Raw genomic sequence first — 21,499 nt, 5'->3', positions numbered from 1 at the left:
GATTCTACTTCCATTAGCAGAACCAAGCGGATGGAACGCTTGGAAGGAGACAGTGATCTGACTCATGAGCTTGTTAACGACAGTATTGAAAAACTTTAAGATCGGACTCGAACAGTTATTCAGAATTCAGATTCTGTTACCATTAACAGGACAAAGCGGATGGGAAGCTTGAAAGGAGAAAATTATCTGACCCTTTAACCTAGTTAACAGACAGCAGCAAGCAATCCGCCAGATCATTACGGATACGGGATCGTTAAGGCTGAGTCAGGAGAGTATTCCTCCCTGTATACTTCTGGGAAAGTCCCCTGTCTGGCGATGAAGAGAACACGGATACCACTAGAGTCCAGGTTTCGATTTCCAGTCAGGGTTGATATCTGGATTCTTCAACGAATATTAGGATTTGTTACCTAGCCCTTACCATGGTTCAGAGAACGCCTTGGCATCCACTCTCAACAAAGCTTAACAGCTTAAATTCGGACTGGGATAGCGAAACAGGATGGTCTGCTACAACTAGCAGGATGAAGCGGCGGGCAGCTTGGCAGCTTGTCTGTCTATGGAGAGGATATGTATACCACGTTATTCCAGTCTCGACCTCCAGGTAGGAGTTAATACCTTGGCTCTTCAACAAATATTTGATTTTGTTACCGAGTCCTTACCACGGTTCAGAGAACGGCTTGGCACCCACAGTCAACAGTGCTACAATTGCGACGTTTACCTCCACCTCTAAAAAAATTAGCCTAAATTCGGACTGGGATAGCGAAACAGAATGGTCTGCTACAACTAGCAGGATGAAGCGGACTGAGAGCTCGGGAGGATGATCTCACTCTTAGCTTTGATGACGACAGTCTTAAAAGACAGCAGCAAGCAATCCGCCAGATCATTGCGTATACGAGAGCGTTAAGGCTGAGTCAGGAAAGTATTCCTCTCTGCATACTTCTGGCACCGCCACCTGTCTGGCGAGCAAGAGGATATGGATACCAAGGTATTCCAGGTCTCGATCTCTAGTCAGGGGTTGATACCTGGGCTCCTCAACGAATATTAGGTTTGTTACCGAGTCCTTATCACGGTTCGGAGAACGGCTTGGCACCCACTATCAAAAAAGCTACAAGTGCCTCCACTTCAACAAAAGTGATCTTAATATCGGTCTTGCACAATGCTTGTCCTTGATGAGTCAGGAGTGTATCCCCTGTCTGACGAGAAAGAGGGCATGTATATTATACGGCCTTTAGTTTCTGGTTAATTTTTAGGACAGCCAGACGGAAAGTATTTATATTTCTAGTGGGCCCAATGCCAATACGTCTGTAAATGTCGTAAAGCCCATACTCTCAAGACAGGAGGAAATCGATATAGAAGGAAGACAGAGTGGCGTCTCCGCTGAGCTCTCCTAACACAAGAGCGCCAAACCCAAGGATATGTGCCCTTGAAAGGCATGTCCGCGAGCAAAAAACTGCCATATGTCAATGTGGATACAACAAAACTTATTGATAAGGGTCTACAGCTTATCAGGACAAACCTGAAGTTGGCTACTAAGTTCGGGAAGACATATCCTGATACCACACAATGCGAACTCTTGAGGTTTCAAAAATACGACGACTGCGAAAACCCCTGTACATCGGGAAGGTTGGTGTCGAAGGAGACTGTAACAAAGAAGTAGTAGAAGTAGCTGGTGAAGTATCAGCTATCTGACGTCAAGATGGGACAACAGTGTTCCTGACTACTGCAGACCATGTGGGGATGAAGAAGAGGTAGACACGATCAAACAGGTACTTCGCACATGTCCCATATTATCCAATAAAGACATAAACTAATTGGTAGGTGGGCGATAAAAACTCTAAGGTCTTTCTCAGACATGGATCCCATTATAATTTACAAATTTGTCAAAGCCATTCCCTGACTAGGCAGGCGACCTAGCTTCACTTCTCTCTATAATTATTTTCTTCTCGCTCCTATTCGAAACTTCAAAAATAAGGTCATGGCGATAAAGGGTCTTTATATACATTATGATTCCTATATTTGCTAGTTCCTAAATAAATATGGATTGGAAATATTTTTGTCCCAGCTCAATTGGTAAAAATTATCTAAGAAAGGGGTTTAAATTATTCAGAAAAAGTCAATATTGAAAAAATTTTATTTTCATTTCTAAATATCATCGATCTTTTTAGTCGATTTAATCTTGTGGAGGTCCATCAGAAAAATTTATAGTCATTCTAAACCCAATATCCTGCGAAGTAAAAAAAAACTATAATATGTTTTTGGGGCCATTCAAGTCGAATTAATTTCATCCATGTTTCTTAGACTTAAGGACCTTAATATTATATACAAGCAAAGATATAAAAGGCTAACACAGTGCAACATTAATTTTAAGAATTTTAGCAACTCAACAGTAATATGAATAGGCACAAAAAGGAGAATAGAATTTTAAAAATTATTAACATTAATATTTTTTTATGTAAATAAAAAAAAAAACAAATAAATTCGATATCGGTAATTTGTTGCAATTCATTCAAGTCGCGATCTTCATATATTTGTTGCACTGTGTTTTACAGCTGTTTCGACTTTTATTTATTAATTTATTTTTTGGCAAGCGTTGTTTTTTTTCTCCTTTGTTTTACAAAGAAGTCGCTGAGGCTTGATCTATAACTTGATCTACAAACATATATTTTTGTTAGGATTTCAGCACTATCGAAGTTATTTTGTTGTTCTTATTGTAGTTGTTGTTTGGCTTTTAAGCATTACTAACTGTCCGCTAAAGTGTAGGTCCAATAAAATTGTTGGCTGTGTGCGTGTATATTTTGTAATATAATACAAGTTTGGTTCCCATGTGTAGATACTATAAGCATAAATTGTAAGAAAACATCTACACTGAAAAATGAATATTCCTAGCTTTCTTTCATTCTCAAATAAGCCGAAAGGACTTTTCCCAAGATTTTATATATGTATTTTGCCTGATTTTTCAATATACAAAGTTTGGTCAAAATTTGAATTCATTGCTTTAACTAAAGAACGCAACTTATGCTGAAGTTTAACTCATAACAAAATAATATTTGAATCAAAATTTGTCGTATTTATACATGAATATTGGTTAGATCCTCATCGGTGTTTAACAGCATTTCAGAATCTGCACAACTTTTGCACAAAGATATCGTAAAATCATTTTAAATATAGACTGCGTTTTCATAGAACAAAGAACCACTGCCTTTTAGGCTCAAAAATCTACTTGTAAATTTTGGAAAACACGTCAAACTGGGTTTGTCGCATTTTACATTCATAGCCGAAAAAGAGGTATTTTCAGAGAATATTATCAAATTATGATTGGATGTTAAGTACAATTCTATCATGAAATTGACCCGACTCCGTTATTTTCTTCCCAAAATGGAGAGCTAAACTTACAGTCCTTGTTAATATGACACAGTGTTAACACAATATATCATGGGTTCGATGTTATGGCTAAATATCTTATGTATTCCCCTTTACATAGCCAGTAGTTTCCATTTTTAGTTAAATATCTTCTCTTTAAGATAAAATTGCATATTATCAAAGGATCCAGAGAGCCTACATTTGCTTAGTGCAGACTGTGAAAAAGTGTGTTCTTGGGCTAAAACCTTGCCTACAACTCGCCATGGAGCCTACATCCGCTTGGCACGGACCCTAGGGAGAAATCCTTCTTAGTCTGAAGATTTTGCCCACAACTCTCCTTGGGTCCTACGTTCACACAGCTCGGATCGCTTTTCCAAGTCATTTCTCTACAACCCTCTCTGGGTACTCTATCAGCCCGTGTTGCCTTTAGAGATTTTCTGGAAGCATATGTGCTTTCGGGCTGATATTACACGTTTGGTGCACAATACAAGGCAAATCGGACGAAGATATATATGGGAGCTATATCTAAATTTTTACCGATCATCTCCAATTTCAATAGGGTTCGTCCTTGTGCCAAACAAATGATTTGTGCAAATTTTCATCTGGATAGGCCAATAAATGCGAACTGTACTTTGTTTACAAAAATACATGGACAGATGGACAGACAGACGGACATGCATAAATCGACTCAGAATGTGATTCTGTGCAGATCATCAAAAGGATCTATGGGTCTATCTCGTTTCCTTTTGCCTGTTACAAACGAATAGGATCGATATCATGTGCGATTCTGAAATACTGTGTCCTTAGCCTTATTTAAGAAAAATCTTATTTATTAATCTGAATTTCAAAATCTTAATTGCCTTTAATTTTGGGGTCTTCTTTCAACTTTTTAAAATTTTGTTTTCCTTTTCAGAATCCTTCAAGGTTGATTGAATAATACCCTAACCTAAGTTAAACTTGTTCCTTCCTTTCTTCTCTGCATAATAATTGCGAAACCTTATAAAAAAAAACGGTTCGGGACAATATGACCCAATATCTCAACACATACTTCCACGAATTTATATAAAACCTTCTCAAATCGTTTATAAACATGAAACCTAAGTGCTGAGCCCTAGCTCATTTAAAAGATAAACCTTTACAAGTTTTTTTTTATCTACCTCCAACAACTTCTGTTCAGATTTCTTCTAAAACTTCTCTCGTTGACTCACATGGATTTCCTAAAATCTTGCCTATTTGTCGTCTTTTCTTGCTTGCTTTGTGTGTGTGTGTTTCTTTTTTCAATATCTTTTGAAATCCTCCATACAAACTCCTGGAAAAAATATCTGTGCAGTTTAATCTTTTTTGTTCAGAAAATGTAAAACATAATGCAATACCAAGTCATAGCAGTATTTGTATTCGGTCATGTTCTCTACCAGATGCGGACGATTACGTCTAACCGTTTTGACAGCCTGAAAAACATCCACTTCACCATGTTGTATGACCTGTTCGATACAAGCATTAGCGGCACAGTACACGCCGCAACGGCTACGACCATCGGGTGATACAACACATACTGGGCCATAATCGGTTTTGGCGCGCCACAATTCGACCATGTTCATTAGGTAGACCAGCGAATTGGTCGATGTGGGCACCTTATGGCCCATGGGCCAACACGTCAATTGGAAGAGCTGTACAGTGCGTGTTGGTGCCTTAACGCCGGCCATCATTTCGGTCAATGAGACGATTTTTTTGTTAATCTTGAATTCCCATTGTTTGATGTTGGTGTAACTGCGTGCAGCGGAATAGTGTACGGAGAAGACGGGACCGTACTTCTCCATTTTGGATTTGATGGGCCAGAATGAGGGGAAGGTTTGGGAATTGGCGGGGGGTTGGCACAGCACTACCACCGCTGAGCATTCGGTATCGTAAACCAGGGACCAAAACTCACCCAGCGTATGCTTCATGGGCCATTCGGTGACGATGTACTCACGCGGCTTGGTATAGCCATCCACGTAGACGGCATTGATGTAATCTGTAAAGGCGTTACCTTGAAACGATGTCAGATAGGGACGGAAGTTGTCGGGCGGTACACACAGGACATCACGATTCTTCTCGCGATTGTCGGCTCGATGGCCACCGGCACAGTCGCCGATGGTGAAGCGTGGCGTCTGCTTGCAGATTTTGTCGTATTCCATTTGGTATTCGTTCATTTTGGCCTGGGAGTTGCGTCGTGCCTTGGCCTTTAGGCGATCGGATAGTTCGGAGACGGGAAACCAGGTTTTGCCGCATACGATGTGTTCCTCCAGTGTGTCGTAGATGAATTTGTATTGTTCGACATTTTCCACAAGGCCTTTGCGTGACTGCCTCAGTTTCTTTTGATAGCCATAGATGTTGAAACATTCCTCCTCTTCGTGGAGCTCCAGATTGGCATCGATCGATACGAATACCCCCGAACGACCACCACCATCACCACAGTGGACCAACATGGGACCTCGTGTGTCTTTGTCTTTTATAATATTGCCGACGACCAGGCGAACTCGGCGACGAAACTCCAGCAGGGCATTCGAAAAGGGACAACAGTGGGAATACCATTCGGTGTAGTGGAACTGCAGCAGCAGCCGATCCTCCACAATTTCCGATCTATTGGCCTCGTTGACCTTGTAGAGGCGGAATTGGCGTATATGGAAATTGGCCAGTTGTTCCTCCTTGATGATGCTGATATTGATGTCGCCATAGGTTTCGTGTACCTCACGGTTGGGCGGCCAGTATTGGACACACATGACCTTGGCAAAGTCGAAAGTCTTGGTGAGCATAATAATGGCGCTGACATTCTCCTGCCACACCATGCGCCAAAAGGCATTCACCGTGTCCTCCACCGGACCCTGGGTAACAATGTAGGCATTGGGTTTCAGCAAACTATCGACATACGAAGCATTCACATAATCGGAATCCGGCTCACCTTCGACCTTCTTCAGCACCACCCGATTGTAGTCGTAGGGAATGCACTTGGGATTTTGATTCTTGCCATGATTGCTCTTCTTCATGGCATAGCGACAGGTGTTTGTCTCGACCTTGGCAGCTGTTTGAAATTCCAATTTATAGAGGACGGGGAATTTCCGACGTAGCTCACACATTTTTATGAACTGTTGCGTATCAATGGGGTGGGTGGGCATGGTCTTCGACAGGGAATTGTTTTCATCGCGGGCCTCCAATTTGATTTTCTCGAACGAGAGCAGGCCACTGTTCAGCATGCTCAGTTTCAGGGTACTCGGTATGGAGAGCAGGGATCGGCGAGGCTGTTTGGGTTCAGCGACGGCATGGCGGGGTGAAGACTTTGAGCGCCGCTGTTTCTGCGGTGACGGTTTTCGTGACTCAACGGCACTTGCACTTGTGATACTGCCCCGGGTGCTGTTGACTTTGCCATTGCCGTTTGGCATTGCTGCCAAGGCTGCTGCATCTCTGGAAGTGGAGGCTCGTGGATTTTCATCGGTCTCTGACATATTGACAATGTCGTCAGCGTCAGCGTGGTGGTGGTATGGTGTTGTTGTTGCTGTTGCTTGTGTCGTTCGCCTTAGCTCTGTGGGACTTTTACGTGGCGTTGTTGTTGTGGTTGCGGTCAGTTGTGTTGTGGTCGTTGAATTCGAGGTGGCTAATGACGAATGGGAGGGGGAGAAGCGTTTCACTTTGCCATGACGTAGGTGAAGGAATTTGGTAAATTTCTTATAGATTTTATGCCTGGTATTGTGTTTGACGGCCAGCTCAAATATTTAGATGTTTTGTTCGGACGCTTGTGTGTTGTTATGATTCAGATTATCTAAGTGAAAATACGAACGCACACACACACATGAACACATAGACTCAGATATAAATATGTGTGTATGGCGGCTCTCTGTAAATTTGTTGAGATACTTCTGCCGATGACACTTGGTCTGTTGTGTTTGTTTTGTTGTAAGTTTTCTTGTTGTAGTTGTTGTTGGAGGATTTTGCAAAACAAGTAGTTGTTTTTATTTCTCACTCACTCACTCGCTCACGCACCGTTTCGTTAAGAAAAAAATGTCAATTTATTTTTCATGTTTTCTTGAAAATTTTCACCAGCTGCCAACACGGGAGAAAGTAAAAAACCGACTGACTAACGTAGTCTCTTTGCGGCCAGAGCAATGGGTGTTCTCGAATGGCTGGCTATTGTTTTTGTTCTTTAGCTCCTCTCATCATCTAACATTTGCAGGTTGTTTTTCGCTTTGCTTCCTCTTTATACATTACACTTTTCACTGTTTTCTTTAATATCTTTCTCTCTCTTGTGGAAATTCAATAAAACACTCTCTTTCTCACTTTTTTTCAAAATCAGCTGTTTTTTGTTATGATTTTTTTGTTATTGTTTTATTTTTATATGTTAGGTATTACAGTGGGCTCGTTTGTATTTTCTTTCGTTATTTGTTTAGTACATATTAAATGTTGTTATTTTAAAATACGCTTTTTCTTTATTTTATTTTTTTGACGGACGTCGTTTTATGAAGACGGTGTGTGATTCGTGGAATTTTGTTGTAGAAATTTCGGAGAATATTATTGTCTGTTATTGATTTGCTTGGGATTGAACCTTAGGCTAAATGAAATCCAAGGTATGGTATCGATAATCCTATAAAACCCATAATAACTTCTTTTAAATAGGATAATTCAATGGAAATACATTTTTGGTCATGACAAGTGTTGTAAAAAGGTTCAAGTCCATGGCACAATAATAGGATGCAGAATAAGGCTTAACTCTAGATTAGTCAAAACTTTCGGATTTTTTTGCATTTTTTTCCAGAGACATTTGCACCCTGATTCCGGGAAAGTATTTTTTTCTTGGGGGATGGACCCAGATACCCGAATATTTGACCCGAAAGTCCGGGTATAAACCCCGGGTTAGATCCTACTAAACCGACATGTACAATATAAGTATCATTTGAAAGTGGGCTTCTAATTACAGTGTCAACAATCATTTGGTATACATTTTGTGGACTCCGAAAATGAGGCCTTTTTATGACTTTTGGGGATTTTTTAATCCTCAGCCATATTGGTAGTTATACCCTCAGCCATATGGCTGAGGGTTTATGATATGATATATACCCTCTATATCATATCAATTGGGGTCGATCTAGTGATGTCCGTCCGTCTTTCTGGCTGACTGGTGCGCACGATAACTCTCTAAGGGAGTATCCGATTTGGTCCAAACTTGGTACATCGTAATATTTTTGTCAAACTTAGATCGAGTTCGGAGATGGGCATTATCGGTCCACTCCTTCTGGTACATCCCCCACAAAAAGTCGAAATTTAAAAAAAATGTATTTTCTGCACAGAAAGAGAAACGATAATCAACTTTGCAAATCCTAATATTATACAATATAGGTCCACTCCATCAAATACCTCCCCCACAAAAGGTCGAAATTTTGAATATTCATTAAGCTCATAAAACGCGAAATTATCATCCGATTCCATTTAGACTTGGCACATCTGAATAGTTCTATCAACGCAGGATCTGTTATAAGGTAGAGAGCGGACCATTCCTTCAGAATAACCAAAACATTTATAAAATCTGAAATAAGCATCCGACTCTCTTCATATTTCACACATCCTATTATTTCTACAAACCCAAGGTCTTGTGTGAAGATGGGATATATCGGTCCACTGCTTCTTGTACCTTCTCCACAGGGTAACAATTTTAAGTACCCATGAAGCACATAAAACAGGAAATCAACATTCTTTTCTATTCAGACTTGGTACATCTGAATATTTTCGTCAACATAAGAAATGCTATAAAGATGGTAGAGGTCAGACGATTTCTTCTGGTACCTCCCCTACATAGGGATCAAGATATTGAAAACCAAAACGCTCAGAGAAAGCGAAGTAAGCTTTAACTCGCTCTTTAAATTTTACACCCACAAATATTTTGGCATACACAAGATCTATTGAGAAGCTGATATATATCTGCGAACCCGTTTTAGTACCTCAGTCACAAAGGTCCACAATTTTCGATACTTTAATCTGTCGTAACTTGCGAAACAAGACAAGAATCCTGAGATAAATATGGAATTTATCGGAATTTTTGATTTCTCATAAAATTAGATAAAAATGTTCGACTTTCTTGTAATTTTGCCCATACCAATATTTTTATTGGCATGAAAATTGAATACTCCGGTCGACTATATTTGGTACCTCACGCACATTTTCTAAAAATTCTCACATATCTCACAGAAAGTGAAGGAAGTAGTCGATATAGTCCAAACCAGGCACGTCGCAATATTTATGTCACAATTATTTAGGTCCTATACTAAATGGACAATATTAGCCCATTCAGGCTCAACAGTTAGAGTAATTATAACACAAGTCAAAATATAATTCGGCAATCGAACATACGCTGAGGCTGCATACATCTGTCGGCAAAGTGATACCTGATACTGTCCATGTCGGTTTAGTAGGAATCAGAGTAAAGATGTATACCTCTGAAAAAATTGAAAAAACCGGGAGTGTTTACCAAACTAAAGTTGTTCGAAAATCCCTGACATTTTACATATTTTCAAAAACTTACAATTTAACTCTCCCTAAATATTTCAATTTATCTTCACACACATCAGAAAATTTTGAAAATTTTGATTTAAAGTTATTTTTTGTAATTTAAATTTATATATTGTCTACTTCGTATTTGCCCAACGACGTGCCAGATTTGGACTATACCGACACTTTCTTCCCTTTATGTGGGATTTATGCATATATTTTTTATAGGAAATTTCTAACTTTTTTGGGGAATGTACCAGAAAGAATGGACCGACATATCCCATATCTACATTGCATCTATGTTCGATAGAAAATATTGGGATACACAGAGTTTGAAGCAAATCGTTAACTTTTTTGGCATGTCATGAGACTTACAATTATTCAAAATGTTAACGCTTTACAGCTCTCCCGTAATTAGATGGAGTAGGCCAATAATGACCCCTATTCATTTCAAATCTTGTGTTGGTAAAGATATTGGGTCATGGGATGTTTGAAATAAACGGGATGCTCATTTTGCATTTTTTTCTTGGGATATTCAAAATTATGACTCTTTGTGTGGTAGGCATCAAAATTATCGGCCCTATCTAACACATCTTCACATCTTCATCTTCACACCGGATATGTTGCTGGTAGGAAAATTGGGAGGTGTCTAGTTTAAAAAGAATCGGAGACTCAATTTGCTTTTTAAAAGAGTTATGATTATACATTATTATGGAGTGGTCAGATCTATTCCATCTTCTTGATCTAGAGTTGTTGGAAATATTGAGATATGCAACATTTGAAGACAACCCAAATCTTCTTTCAAAATGTTGACCCTTTGTGAGAATGTGAACCTATATTGCCCATTTCCGAAATCAATCTACGTTTGATAATAATATTAGGACGTAATCGGTTCGATAGTTATTATGCTCACCAGCCAGGCAGGCAGATTGACAGGTGGTCGGGCGGAATACCGCTAGATCGACTCCAAATGCATTTGGTACAACGAGACCTGGGCATCTAAGACCGTTGTTTGAAATTTTTTTTGTATCCAAATACATGAAGCTATACATACCAGAAGGAGTGGACCGATGTATTCCACCTTGGCACCATACCTTGGTTTTATAAAATTATTGGGACGTGTGAAATTTGAAGACAATCGAGTTCTTACATCACATTTTATAAGAGTTGTAATTATTAAAAATTTTAACCCTTTTTTGGGGAGGTACTTGATGGAGTGGACCGATATTGTCCATTTTCGCACCTGATGCAAATATTAGGATTTGTAAAGTTGGAGCAAAATCGGATTATCGATTCTCTTTCTGTGCAGAAAATAAATTTTTTGAAAATTTCGACCTTTTGTGGGGGAGGTACAAGAAGGAGTGGACCGATGTTGCTTATCTCCGAACTCGAGCTAAGTTTGATAATAATATTACGATGTACCATGATCCCCTCACTTCGAGAGATATCGAAGTTCCAAAGAGGCCTAAGGTCCATAACCGTAAGTTCGATGAGGCACATTTTGAACGTATCAAATGATATATTCACTCTCTAGCCACAAGGCTGAGCATATAAAAAGAATGTCAAATATTGGGACCGTTTAACCTCGTTGGCTAGATATCCTTTTAAGATTAAAACATATTTTAGGGTATCACAATATAGTCCCAGAAGTTTTATCAATTTATATATATTTTTTGTCACTATTTTCGGTGGTATTTTGTTTTGTTACTATGGCCCCTGTTTTTGAAAAAAATATTTTCAATAAATTATTCCCCGTATTTGTATTAATCATGTTTTTCAAAACATTTTGTTCAGTTATGCTATGCTCTTATAAATAAGTATGTATGATTGTTTTTCATATTTTCCCGGAATTCCCAAGACTTTTTCCCGAATTGTTTGTAAATTGATTGGTGACGTTGTTGTTGTTCTTTTTGAAATTTTGCAAATATTTTGTTAGCTTTTCATTGTTTTCGCCTTGTATTTGTTCTAAGTTTTTTTTTTATCGTTTACAAATCTTTGTTTATTTCTCCCATAATCTCTCAGTCTATGCCATGCTCCCTGTTTCTGCTGTGACAACACACTCTGACTAGGGGGTGCTCACTGCGCCATCGCCGTGGCTCGTACATCTCATCTGGTCTATTTTTCATTCACCAGGCAGTCAGCGAGCCAGGCACGGACGACAGGCAGGCAGGCAGGCAGGCAGAATGGCAATAGCAACCTCGAAATGTGTAATCGAAAATTCCATGCATCACACCTCGTCTTCGTTGTTCTCGTCATCAAAAGTGAGGAATTTTATTGGATTTTTTTTTTTTCGCAGATGATTTCCAATCACAAACTGGCCGTAATCATCGATTGTTTGTTTACAAAAAGAAAATTACAAATTGAATTTTATACTTGTTTTATCACGTTTTTTTCGGGCCCTTAAGACCTCAAATTTAATTGCTTATTATTTTTTTTTTTTTGTAGGTCATCACCAGAAATTTCGGATTTTTTTATTTGTAAAACTTATTGAACATATCATTTTTCCACAAGCAAATTTACTTTTTTCATTATAGAATTTTCTTGTTTGGTTGCTGGGTTCGACGTTTAGATATTTGGCTATTTATTTCTTTTAGCCATTTATGCACTATATTTAACACAAAAAAATATAAAAAATTCTTGTTCGAGGTATTTTTTTCTGGTATCGTTGTTTGTCTGCGTATTTTTTTCTTTCGTTTTTTTTTTCGCACTACCACTGCCACTTGCTCTGTCAAATAATGTCTGCTAGGAGGGCAAGTAGAAATGAATGAATTTTTCACATTTTGTGCCACTTTTCTGTTGAATTTTCTTTTAACATGGCATTCGTTCGACGAAAAAGAACAATTTCGAAATCGAAATTTTTTCGTAGTCGTGTGGTTTGAGAAGCATTGCTTGGGTGCGATAATTTTGTATATTGTTATCGTTTCATTGCTGCACAGTGGAAAGGATAAGCCTACGAAATTCCTCTTTCTAGAACAAACCATTTAGATGACATGCACAATACAGGGTGAGATGAAATAACTGCAACCAACTTCAGACTGCTGTCACTCTCGCTATGCCACTTGTCCGACAGCTGTTAAAATTATTCCAGTTATTTATTATATTGTTTACAAGCGTATAAAAGCATTTTGGTGACAATTTTCCAGCAAAAAAGTTATTCGTGCTGGAATTCAAGCGTGATAGAGTGATTTCTTTTTATTTGGCTGGAAAACCACAAGTGACTATCGTTAGAGCACTCCAGCAATTAAATATGAACAAGTCTTTTGTGTCCCGTACCATCGCTCGTTACCTTGATACTGGTAGCGTAGCCCGTAGAAGACAGCACCATCAGCAGCATCAGCATGGTTCGAAAAGTAAAGAAGCAACTTGATCTAAACCCGCGTAGCAGTGGCTGAAAAATGAATCATGAGCTGAACATATCGCAATATTCCATTCGGCAAATATATTTAAAAATGAGTTCGGGGTAAAGCCATTGAAATTCCAAAAAGTGTAAGAACTTACACCGCAACAGAAAGAAGATAGACTCAAACGATTTAAAGAGTTGCTTCGCTTGGCCGAAAGTGGTGAACTGCCGAATTTGGTTTTCTCCGATGAGAAAACATTCGTTGTCCAGCAGTTTGTAAAAAAAAAAAAAAAAAAAAAAAAAGATCGTGTTTATTTGCCAAAGAGGTCAGCTGAAAATGTGCACCTTCGGTTGGCCACCAGAACTCAAGCGCCGGCCATGGCGATGGTGTGGACCGCCATAACAGCCGATGGTCGCTCTCCTCTCGTATTATTCGACCATGACATCAAAATAAATGCGGAATATTATCGCGAAAATATTCTGGAGTTTGTATTAAAGCCTTGGGCACTCAAACATTTTGGCCGTAGACCTTTGACATTCCAACAGGACTCAGCACCACCGCACTCAGCTCGCGTCACCCAAAAATTGTTACAAAATGAGGTTCCTCGCTTTATTTCCAGCGCACAATGGCCACCAAAATCTCCGGATACCGATCCATTGGACTATTGTGTCTGGAGTATTTTGGAAAGCAGGGCTGGCAATGAAAAATACCAAAATACCACCTCAAGCAAGAACTTACACCGCAACAGAAAGAAAATAGACTCAAAAGAGCTAAAGAGTTGTTTCGCTTGGCCGAAAGTGGTGAACTGCCGAATTTAGTTTTCTCCGATGAGAAAACATTCGTTGTCCAGCAGTTTGATGTTGTTTCCGAAATGTTTTGCTTTCATTCAACAAAATTTAAAAAAAAAATTAAAAATTATGGCGTTTGGCTTTGTTGCAGTTTTTATACCCTCCACCATACTATGGAGGGTATATTAACTTTGTCATACCGTTTGTAACTCCTCGAAATACTCATGTCAGACCCAACAAAGTATATCTATTCTTGATCAGCGTAAAATTCTAAGTCGATTTAGCGATGTCCGTCTGTCTGCCTGTCCGTCTGTTGTAATCACGCGATCTGTCGAACGAATAGAGATAGAAGGCTAAAATTTTGCATACATGTTTATTTTTCCAGTAGGCAGGTTAAGTTCGTAAATGGGCTATGTAGGTCCACGTCTTCGTATAGCCCCCATATAACGGTACCTAACGATATTCGGTATTTTTATGATTTTAGCGACAGTATTCACCGGAATCGCTTCAAATTTGGTATATGAAGTTCGAAAGGGATTCTACAGCCTAAGACAGAAAATTGTATGTGCAGGTCCACGTCTTCATATAGCCCCCATATAACGGTACCTCCTGATATTCGGTATTTTGATGATTTTAGCAACATTATTCACCGGAATTGTTTCAAATTACGTATTTAGAATTCGTAATGGGGTCCACAGTCTGTGACAGAAAATTTTCTATGCAGGTCCAGGTCTTCGTTTAGGCCCCATATATCAGTACCTCCCTAAATTCGGTATTTTGACGTGTTTAGGTACAATACCCACCGAAATCGTTTGAGATGTCGTATTTGAACTTCGTAATGGATGCTACAGCCTATGACAAAAAATTGTCTATGCTGGGCCAGGTCTTCGCACAGCTCCGATATAACGGTACCTCCTTATATACGATATTTTGATGATTTTAGCTACATTAATCACCGTTTATTTCAGGTTTTCGAATTTGAATATGGTAATGGCTTATGACAAACAATGCCTATGTAGGTCCACGTCGTATAGACCCCAACAAAATGGCAATATTCGGTATTTTTAAAATTTAAACAGAATTTTTAAGGGATTTTTTTTTTGAAAATTTCCAAATTCGTTCCAAATGGTGGAGGGTATTCAAAGTTCGGCCCGGCCGAACTTACTGCTTTTTAACTTGTTTTTATCTAAAATGATCCAAACAGCGAATATCCGGGGGTACAGTTGTATTGGGGCTATACGTAAGTGTAACTAAGTGTATTAAATGTACCAAAAGGTACTATAAATTGTATATCCATTGTATTGAACGGAAATTATTAAATTCGGTTAGGAGAACTGGAAATATGAATGTTTGTATTAGGATCACTGTGTCTTTGAAGCTTTTATACAAGTAGGTGGATTTGCAAATGCAACCTATAATATGTACGAAAAGTACTATATAGTACTCAATTTGTGGTTTTGAAAATATGTACTATAATTGTACGAAAAGTACTAAATGATACACAATTTTGTATTAGATAAAGGGATAGAGGTGACATTTGATATTGAGTTCACTGATGGTTTCTAAAATTTACATATGGAGCCGTTGAAATAGTTTTGCACTGCAATATATATGAGGGTCCATTGTGCAATGGTTTTACTTTTACCCTCCTCAGTAGATTTCAAAATTAAAGTTTTGAAGGCTTTTTGGTGTGAAGGGTAAACATTTTCCTATTATTTTTTCCTAAAGTACGATTTATGAAGTTTTGATAACATTTTTTTGGTCAAACTGTTATATGGGGGCTATACGAAGTCGTGGTCCTTCATAAGTAATTTTTGTCATAGGCTGTAGTACCGATTTCGAACTTCAAATACAAATCTGAAACAGTTTCGCTAATAATGTCGCTTAAATCATCAAAATACCGAATATAGTTTACCTGCATACGCGATTTTTTCACAAGCTGTAGTCCCATTGAAATCTTCAAATACGAGGACTTTTCGCAGACGAAGTTCAGAGCACTAGCTAGTCGCTAGTACTTGTGCCCAAAGACAAAAAAACGACTGCTTAACTTGAGTGCGTCGTTGCGTTATATTTATGAACAATTATCTTCGGTATATATGTTTTATCTGAAATTATATTAAGTACCAGCTGAAACTTTAACTCTGTGTACAAAAATTTCCCGCCGAAAATTTCATCTCATCCATATTAAAAATTCGAAATATCTTCTAAATATAGCATACATCAACATTGTATTATTGTTGAGTTGGAACATTCTCTAAAATAAAGGAGCTACAAGCAAGTGAACATATGCATGTCCATGTGTTATAAATAGAACTGATCTGTGTGTGTGAGGTTACCTCCATCTATTGGATATTTTTAAGATGCGGCAAATGTAGAGTGTGGCCACACCTAACGTAAAATGCTGTGCGAGGAATTCAAAACACATTAGATTTATCGTCAAACATATAAGAAATGAAATGTTTTGGAAGATGATTGAACTCATTTAGATACATGTTTTAGAAATAACATTAACGAAGAATAACAATTTTAATTAAAAAACAAGTAAGAAAAGGTTATTGCCGTGTGGGGCCGACTATGTTATACCCTACAACACTGCAATATGTTAGAAGCCCCCTTATGTCCAAATCCATATTGGAAGATTTCGCTTTTGAAATTAGGATTTTGACTAGAGACATTTGCCCAACATTTATGCACTCCGTCGGGCTGTTAGTTGTTGTAGTCCATTTTACAGATAATCCCATGGTCATCCAAAATGCTAGAATTCTTCCCTGTCCTTAACTCTCTTCCCAGGCGTGTCGATTGGCTTCAATTGTGTGATCGGAAAAAAAATTCTGTTTTTGGTTAATTTGAACCCCTAAATATTTTGCAATCGTCTCCAAACGCAAGAAGCACCTCTGTATCTCCAAATTAAGACTCATCTATATGATTTGCAACGAAATCAGCATAAAAAACCCATTGTACCCGCTGTCCTAACTCTAACTTTATGCGAGATTTCGTGTCCTTTGGTTTCTATTTGTGACCTTTATAACGGATGCAAAATCAAGAAAATTTTTAGTTGTTGGTCCATTTCAGAAAACAATAGGCCTAGCCCTTGCGGACATCTCAGAAAACAATAGGCCTAGCCCTTCTGAGCCCAACCCTACCCTTGGGAAATTTTTCGTGAGGATCGGACGATATTTGCAATACTTATATAATATACCCAACCTGTGTTTTAAGGTGAAAAAATATTACAAAATATTATAAGTCAAATTGAAAAAATCACATGCGATAAAAAATATGAAAAAATAAAAAAATGCCACAAAATACTACAAAATCTATATTAACATCTTTATTGGCATATTTTTCTGCGATTTTTTTAGATTTTATACTTTTATGTCAATAGGGCATTCTGAATTGACAAAATTTGTCAAAATCGGTCCAGCCATTCTTGAAATATAAGCATTCGAACTAACATCCCCTTCCTTTGTATATACACATTGTATGTATTTCGCTGTATATAACCGGTATATTGAGGCATCTACGTAACGGTCAGAATTGTTCGTCTATTTGTGATTTCGCCGGGATTAAAAATATTCGCGGTTCAATGGGAAATTTGACTTTTATTTTACACAAATGTTGTGGTCTTTTTCACCCACTAAATATTACCCGATGACCATCAAAATTGGAAGGCTTCTGCCCAGCCCTAAGCTCTAGCCCCATGCTAACGGGTCTTGGTCCCTTTCAACACCTAAATATTATGCGATCATCTCCAAAAGAAATAGGGTCCTATTCTGACTCTAGCCCCACCTCCATTCTAAATTTCGTGAAGATCGGGCCATAATTGCGACCTGTACAGTGATTACAAATTAACATGGACAGACGGACGGACGGACATACATAGCTAGATCGACTCAGTTCGGCGAGATAGGAAGATCCATATATACTTTCCTATGTGGGAAACCAATATTGTGAGGTGTTACATAATTTTTGGCCCAATCATACTTATAATACCCCCAACACATAGTGTTGTAGGGTATAATAAGTCGGAAAATTGAAGAAAAGGAAAATACGAAAAATCGAGACGATAATATTTGCAACAAACTGATTTTTACATTTCATAAGCTGAGTCGTTTTGTCATTACGATTTTCAATTATTTATTGCAGGCAATTAAGTTAAGTCTCTTTGGACCAAATCCGTTTCAGGACATTTGGAGTCGATCTAGCGATGTCGAGTTCGGAGGTGGGCGATATGGGCCACTCCTTCCGGTAACAGCCCCACAAAAGGTCAAACTTTTCACGAAACAATAAAATATATAAAAAACGAAAAAAACTACTGCATGGAAAGACAAAGGATAGTCCTAATATTTGCATCAATGCTAGGTCAGGTGCAAAAATGGACAATATCGGTCCTCTCTATTAAGTACTTCTCGCACAAAAGGTCAAAATATTTAATAATTATAACTCTCATAAAATGTGATGTAAGAGCCCGATTTTCTTCAAATTACACACATCACAATATTTTTATTAGCCCAAGGTCTCAGGTAAATATGGGATGTATCGGTCCATTCCTTCTGGTAGATCCCCCCACACACACAGAGTCAAAATTTTGAATATCCATGAAGCTCATAAAACGCAAAATTAACAGCCGATTCCATTCAGACTTTGTACATCTCAATATACAGAGAACGGCCATTCCTTCTGGTTCCTCCCCCAAAAAAGGGTCAACGTTTTGAATACGCATGAAGCTCATAAAACGCGAAAATAACAGCCGATTTCATTCAGACTTGGCAGACTTCTATCAACACAAAATCTGTTATAAAGATGATAGAGATCGGACCATTTCTTCTGGTACCTCCCTCACATAGGGTTCAAGATTTTGAATAACAAAACGCTCAAAAAAATCGAAAAAAGCATCCAACTCTCTTCAAATTTGAAATATACAAACATTTTTGCTAACCCCTTCTGGGACCTCATCCACAAAGTGTAACAATTTTCTATACTTTTATCTAATAACATAACTTGCGGAAAAAGTTAGCGATTCTTTACAACTTGCTATATCTAAATACAAGTATTTATGATTTCGCATAAAATTGGATATAAATGTTCGATTTTCATGCAATTTTGTCTATGCCAATATTTTTAGCTTTATTAGCTTAAGCATGAAAATGGAATACTTCGGTCGACTACGTATATTTGGTTACTCACACACATTTTACCATTTTCTAAAAATTATCACATATCTCATATAAAGAGACGGAAGTAGTCGATATAGTCCAAGCCTGGCACGTCGCAATATTTATATCATATTCCGCTACGAAATGAACAATATTGGCCCATTCTTTCGTAACCATCCCATAGAGTGTCAACAATTTCAATAATCGTAACAGAAGTCAAAATATTTTTAAATAATCGAACATCTGTCGGCAAAACCTACTAATACTTTTTAACTTGTCTCAATAATATTTGAAAGTACAAAAAAAAGTATTTTCTAATCCCACGTTATTAAACAATTCATCAAAAGCACGGAAGTAATTAAGTCTCTCATTATTTTATTTTATGAGATAAACATTTTAGCTTCCTGGTTACCTCATCATTTCTAAAATTCCCTTTATCCAACAAATCAGTTTGAGCAGCTAGTAATTTCCTCATCAAGCAAACACGGTGGTCACATTCTATTTGTATAAATATTTAATGTCAGATTTCCCAAATGGAATGGACCAAAGCTGAATTGGCGTTGTAATTTGTTTGGAAAAGTCAAACCAAATCAAATTCATGCTAGCCATGACAACTCTTCTCCAGCATGGGAGAATAAGGAAGGCGACGACGACGATGACGCTGATGATGATGATGATGTGTGTGAAGGGAACCCAATTAGTGGAGGTAACAATTACATTTTGGCTGTTTGTTGGTGTTGTTGCTGCAAACCGTAAGTTAATGTGTTAATGTAATGTCCAGGATACATACATCTGCCTGGGCTAGCTGGCTACATACACGATTGACTTGCTTGTCGTCTATCAGATCCGCAGTGCCGTGGATATAATGAACCCGTACAGACCATATGTTTGGGCTTGTGTCAATATGTACAAATGTTTGTCGCAAATGAAATGGAATACGAAATACCCAATTAACTTCCTTCAATATACGCTTCACAAATTATGCACAGCTCTGCAGTTTGCCCCCAACCCCACCACACACACACACACACACACAAAATCCAATCGAGTTGACTATAACTTTAAGTAAATACCTGTCAATTTATCATTAACACATTGCAGTAGGCAGGCAGACAGGCAGCCATTTGGCACTGGGCGGTATAATGACCAGAGATGGATGTTGTGAGGTCGAATAGATAATTTATACGTCATGGCATTACAAAATTCTTTTTCATTGTTTTGTTTCTAATTAAGGATGGAGAAATAGAGAGAAATGGAGCCAAAGTGTTTTTAAGACAGACAACGACCGAGGCTAATGGATTGGGGGAATATGAGGGCAAGTGCTGTTTGACAATTTTTGTACTCGACAAGTTGAATGGAGGGGATTGGACTTCAAGATTTTATTTTGTTTGTCAGAAAAAATAGTACCTCAAGACAATGGTCCGAGGAATAATCCGCTATCTGAATGGCCTAAAATGGAGCAATACCATTATAAATATAGGGATATATACCGAAGAGGTAGGCCGACTTTAAACCGAGTCAAAACCTTCAACAGAACTACAATCGGGCTGAGCCTTTATTTGAGGGTACCACAAAGTGGATCAAAATCCCATGAACATTTTTAAGATCAAAGTAGTTAGAAAGTTTTAGTCGGAATTGCGACTGATATATACACATACATTTTGAACATTTTAGGGGGAGGTGCTAAAAAGTTGGGCCTTCATACCGCTACATTTAGCCTTCATACCGCTACATCTATATATATGAAAGCAGAAACAAGTAGCTAAGTTCTAAGCTAAGCCGGGCCGAACTTTAAATACCCTCCACAATTTTAATTGAACTTGAAAAATGTCCACAAAATTGCCGTCGAAAAACACCGCTCAAAGGAAAATCGTTATATTTGGGCTATATGAAGACGTGGTTCTGCATAAGTAATTTCTATACCATTTTCATTTGCTACGACCAAAACGTACTTCATCGAAATAACAGTTTAAGACATTAGGTCTCTTTGGACCAAATACGTTTCAGGTCATTTGGAGTCGATCTAGCATTGTCCGTCCGTCCGTCTGTCTGGCTTTTTGATGCGCACGATACCTCTCGAAGGGAGTATCCGATTGGATTCAAACTTGGTACATCGTAATATTATAGTCAAATTTAGATCGAGTTCGGAGATGGGCAATATTGATCCACTCTTTCTGGTACCTCCCCCAAAAAACACCAATAAAGAAATAATTTGCTCCACAGATGGAGAAAGGATAATTCGATTCTGTTTCTACTTTGCATCAGTGCTAGATCAGGCGCGAAAATGGACAATATCGGTTCACTCCATCAAGTACCTCTCCAACAAAGGGTAAAAATTTTAAATATTTAT

At 38.2% G+C, this 21,499-nt stretch overlaps 1 protein-coding gene across 1 annotated transcript; it reads right to left on the bottom strand.

Moving 5' to 3' along the window:
• Positions 1-4,625: 4,625 nt before the first annotated feature.
• On the bottom strand, positions 4,626-12,658 carry LOC101899762 (receptor-type tyrosine-protein phosphatase kappa). The gene is made up of 2 exons (XM_005188834.4): positions 12,388-12,658; positions 4,626-7,757 (listed from the first exon to the last, which is right to left on the bottom strand). Exon 2 carries the CDS (start codon positions 6,834-6,836, stop codon positions 4,689-4,691), a length of 2,148 nt encoding a protein of 715 aa, XP_005188891.2. The 5' UTR covers positions 6,837-7,757; positions 12,388-12,658; the 3' UTR covers positions 4,626-4,688.
• Between the last annotated feature and the right edge of the window lie 8,841 nt (positions 12,659-21,499).

Source organism: Musca domestica, unplaced genomic scaffold (assembly GCF_030504385.1).
Source record: "Musca domestica strain aabys unplaced genomic scaffold, Musca_domestica.polishedcontigs.V.1.1 3, whole genome shotgun sequence".
Taxonomy (NCBI): domain Eukaryota; kingdom Metazoa; phylum Arthropoda; class Insecta; order Diptera; family Muscidae; genus Musca; species Musca domestica.
The sequence above is the reverse complement of the archived record's forward strand: the minus strand, read 5'-3'. Positions and strand labels throughout refer to the sequence as shown.

What these genes read in the sequence shown, in the direction of transcription:
- LOC101899762 (XM_005188834.4), bottom strand. Translation starts at nt 6,836, where the DNA reads ATGTCAGAGACCGATGAAAATCCACGAGCCTCCACTTCCAGAGATGCA.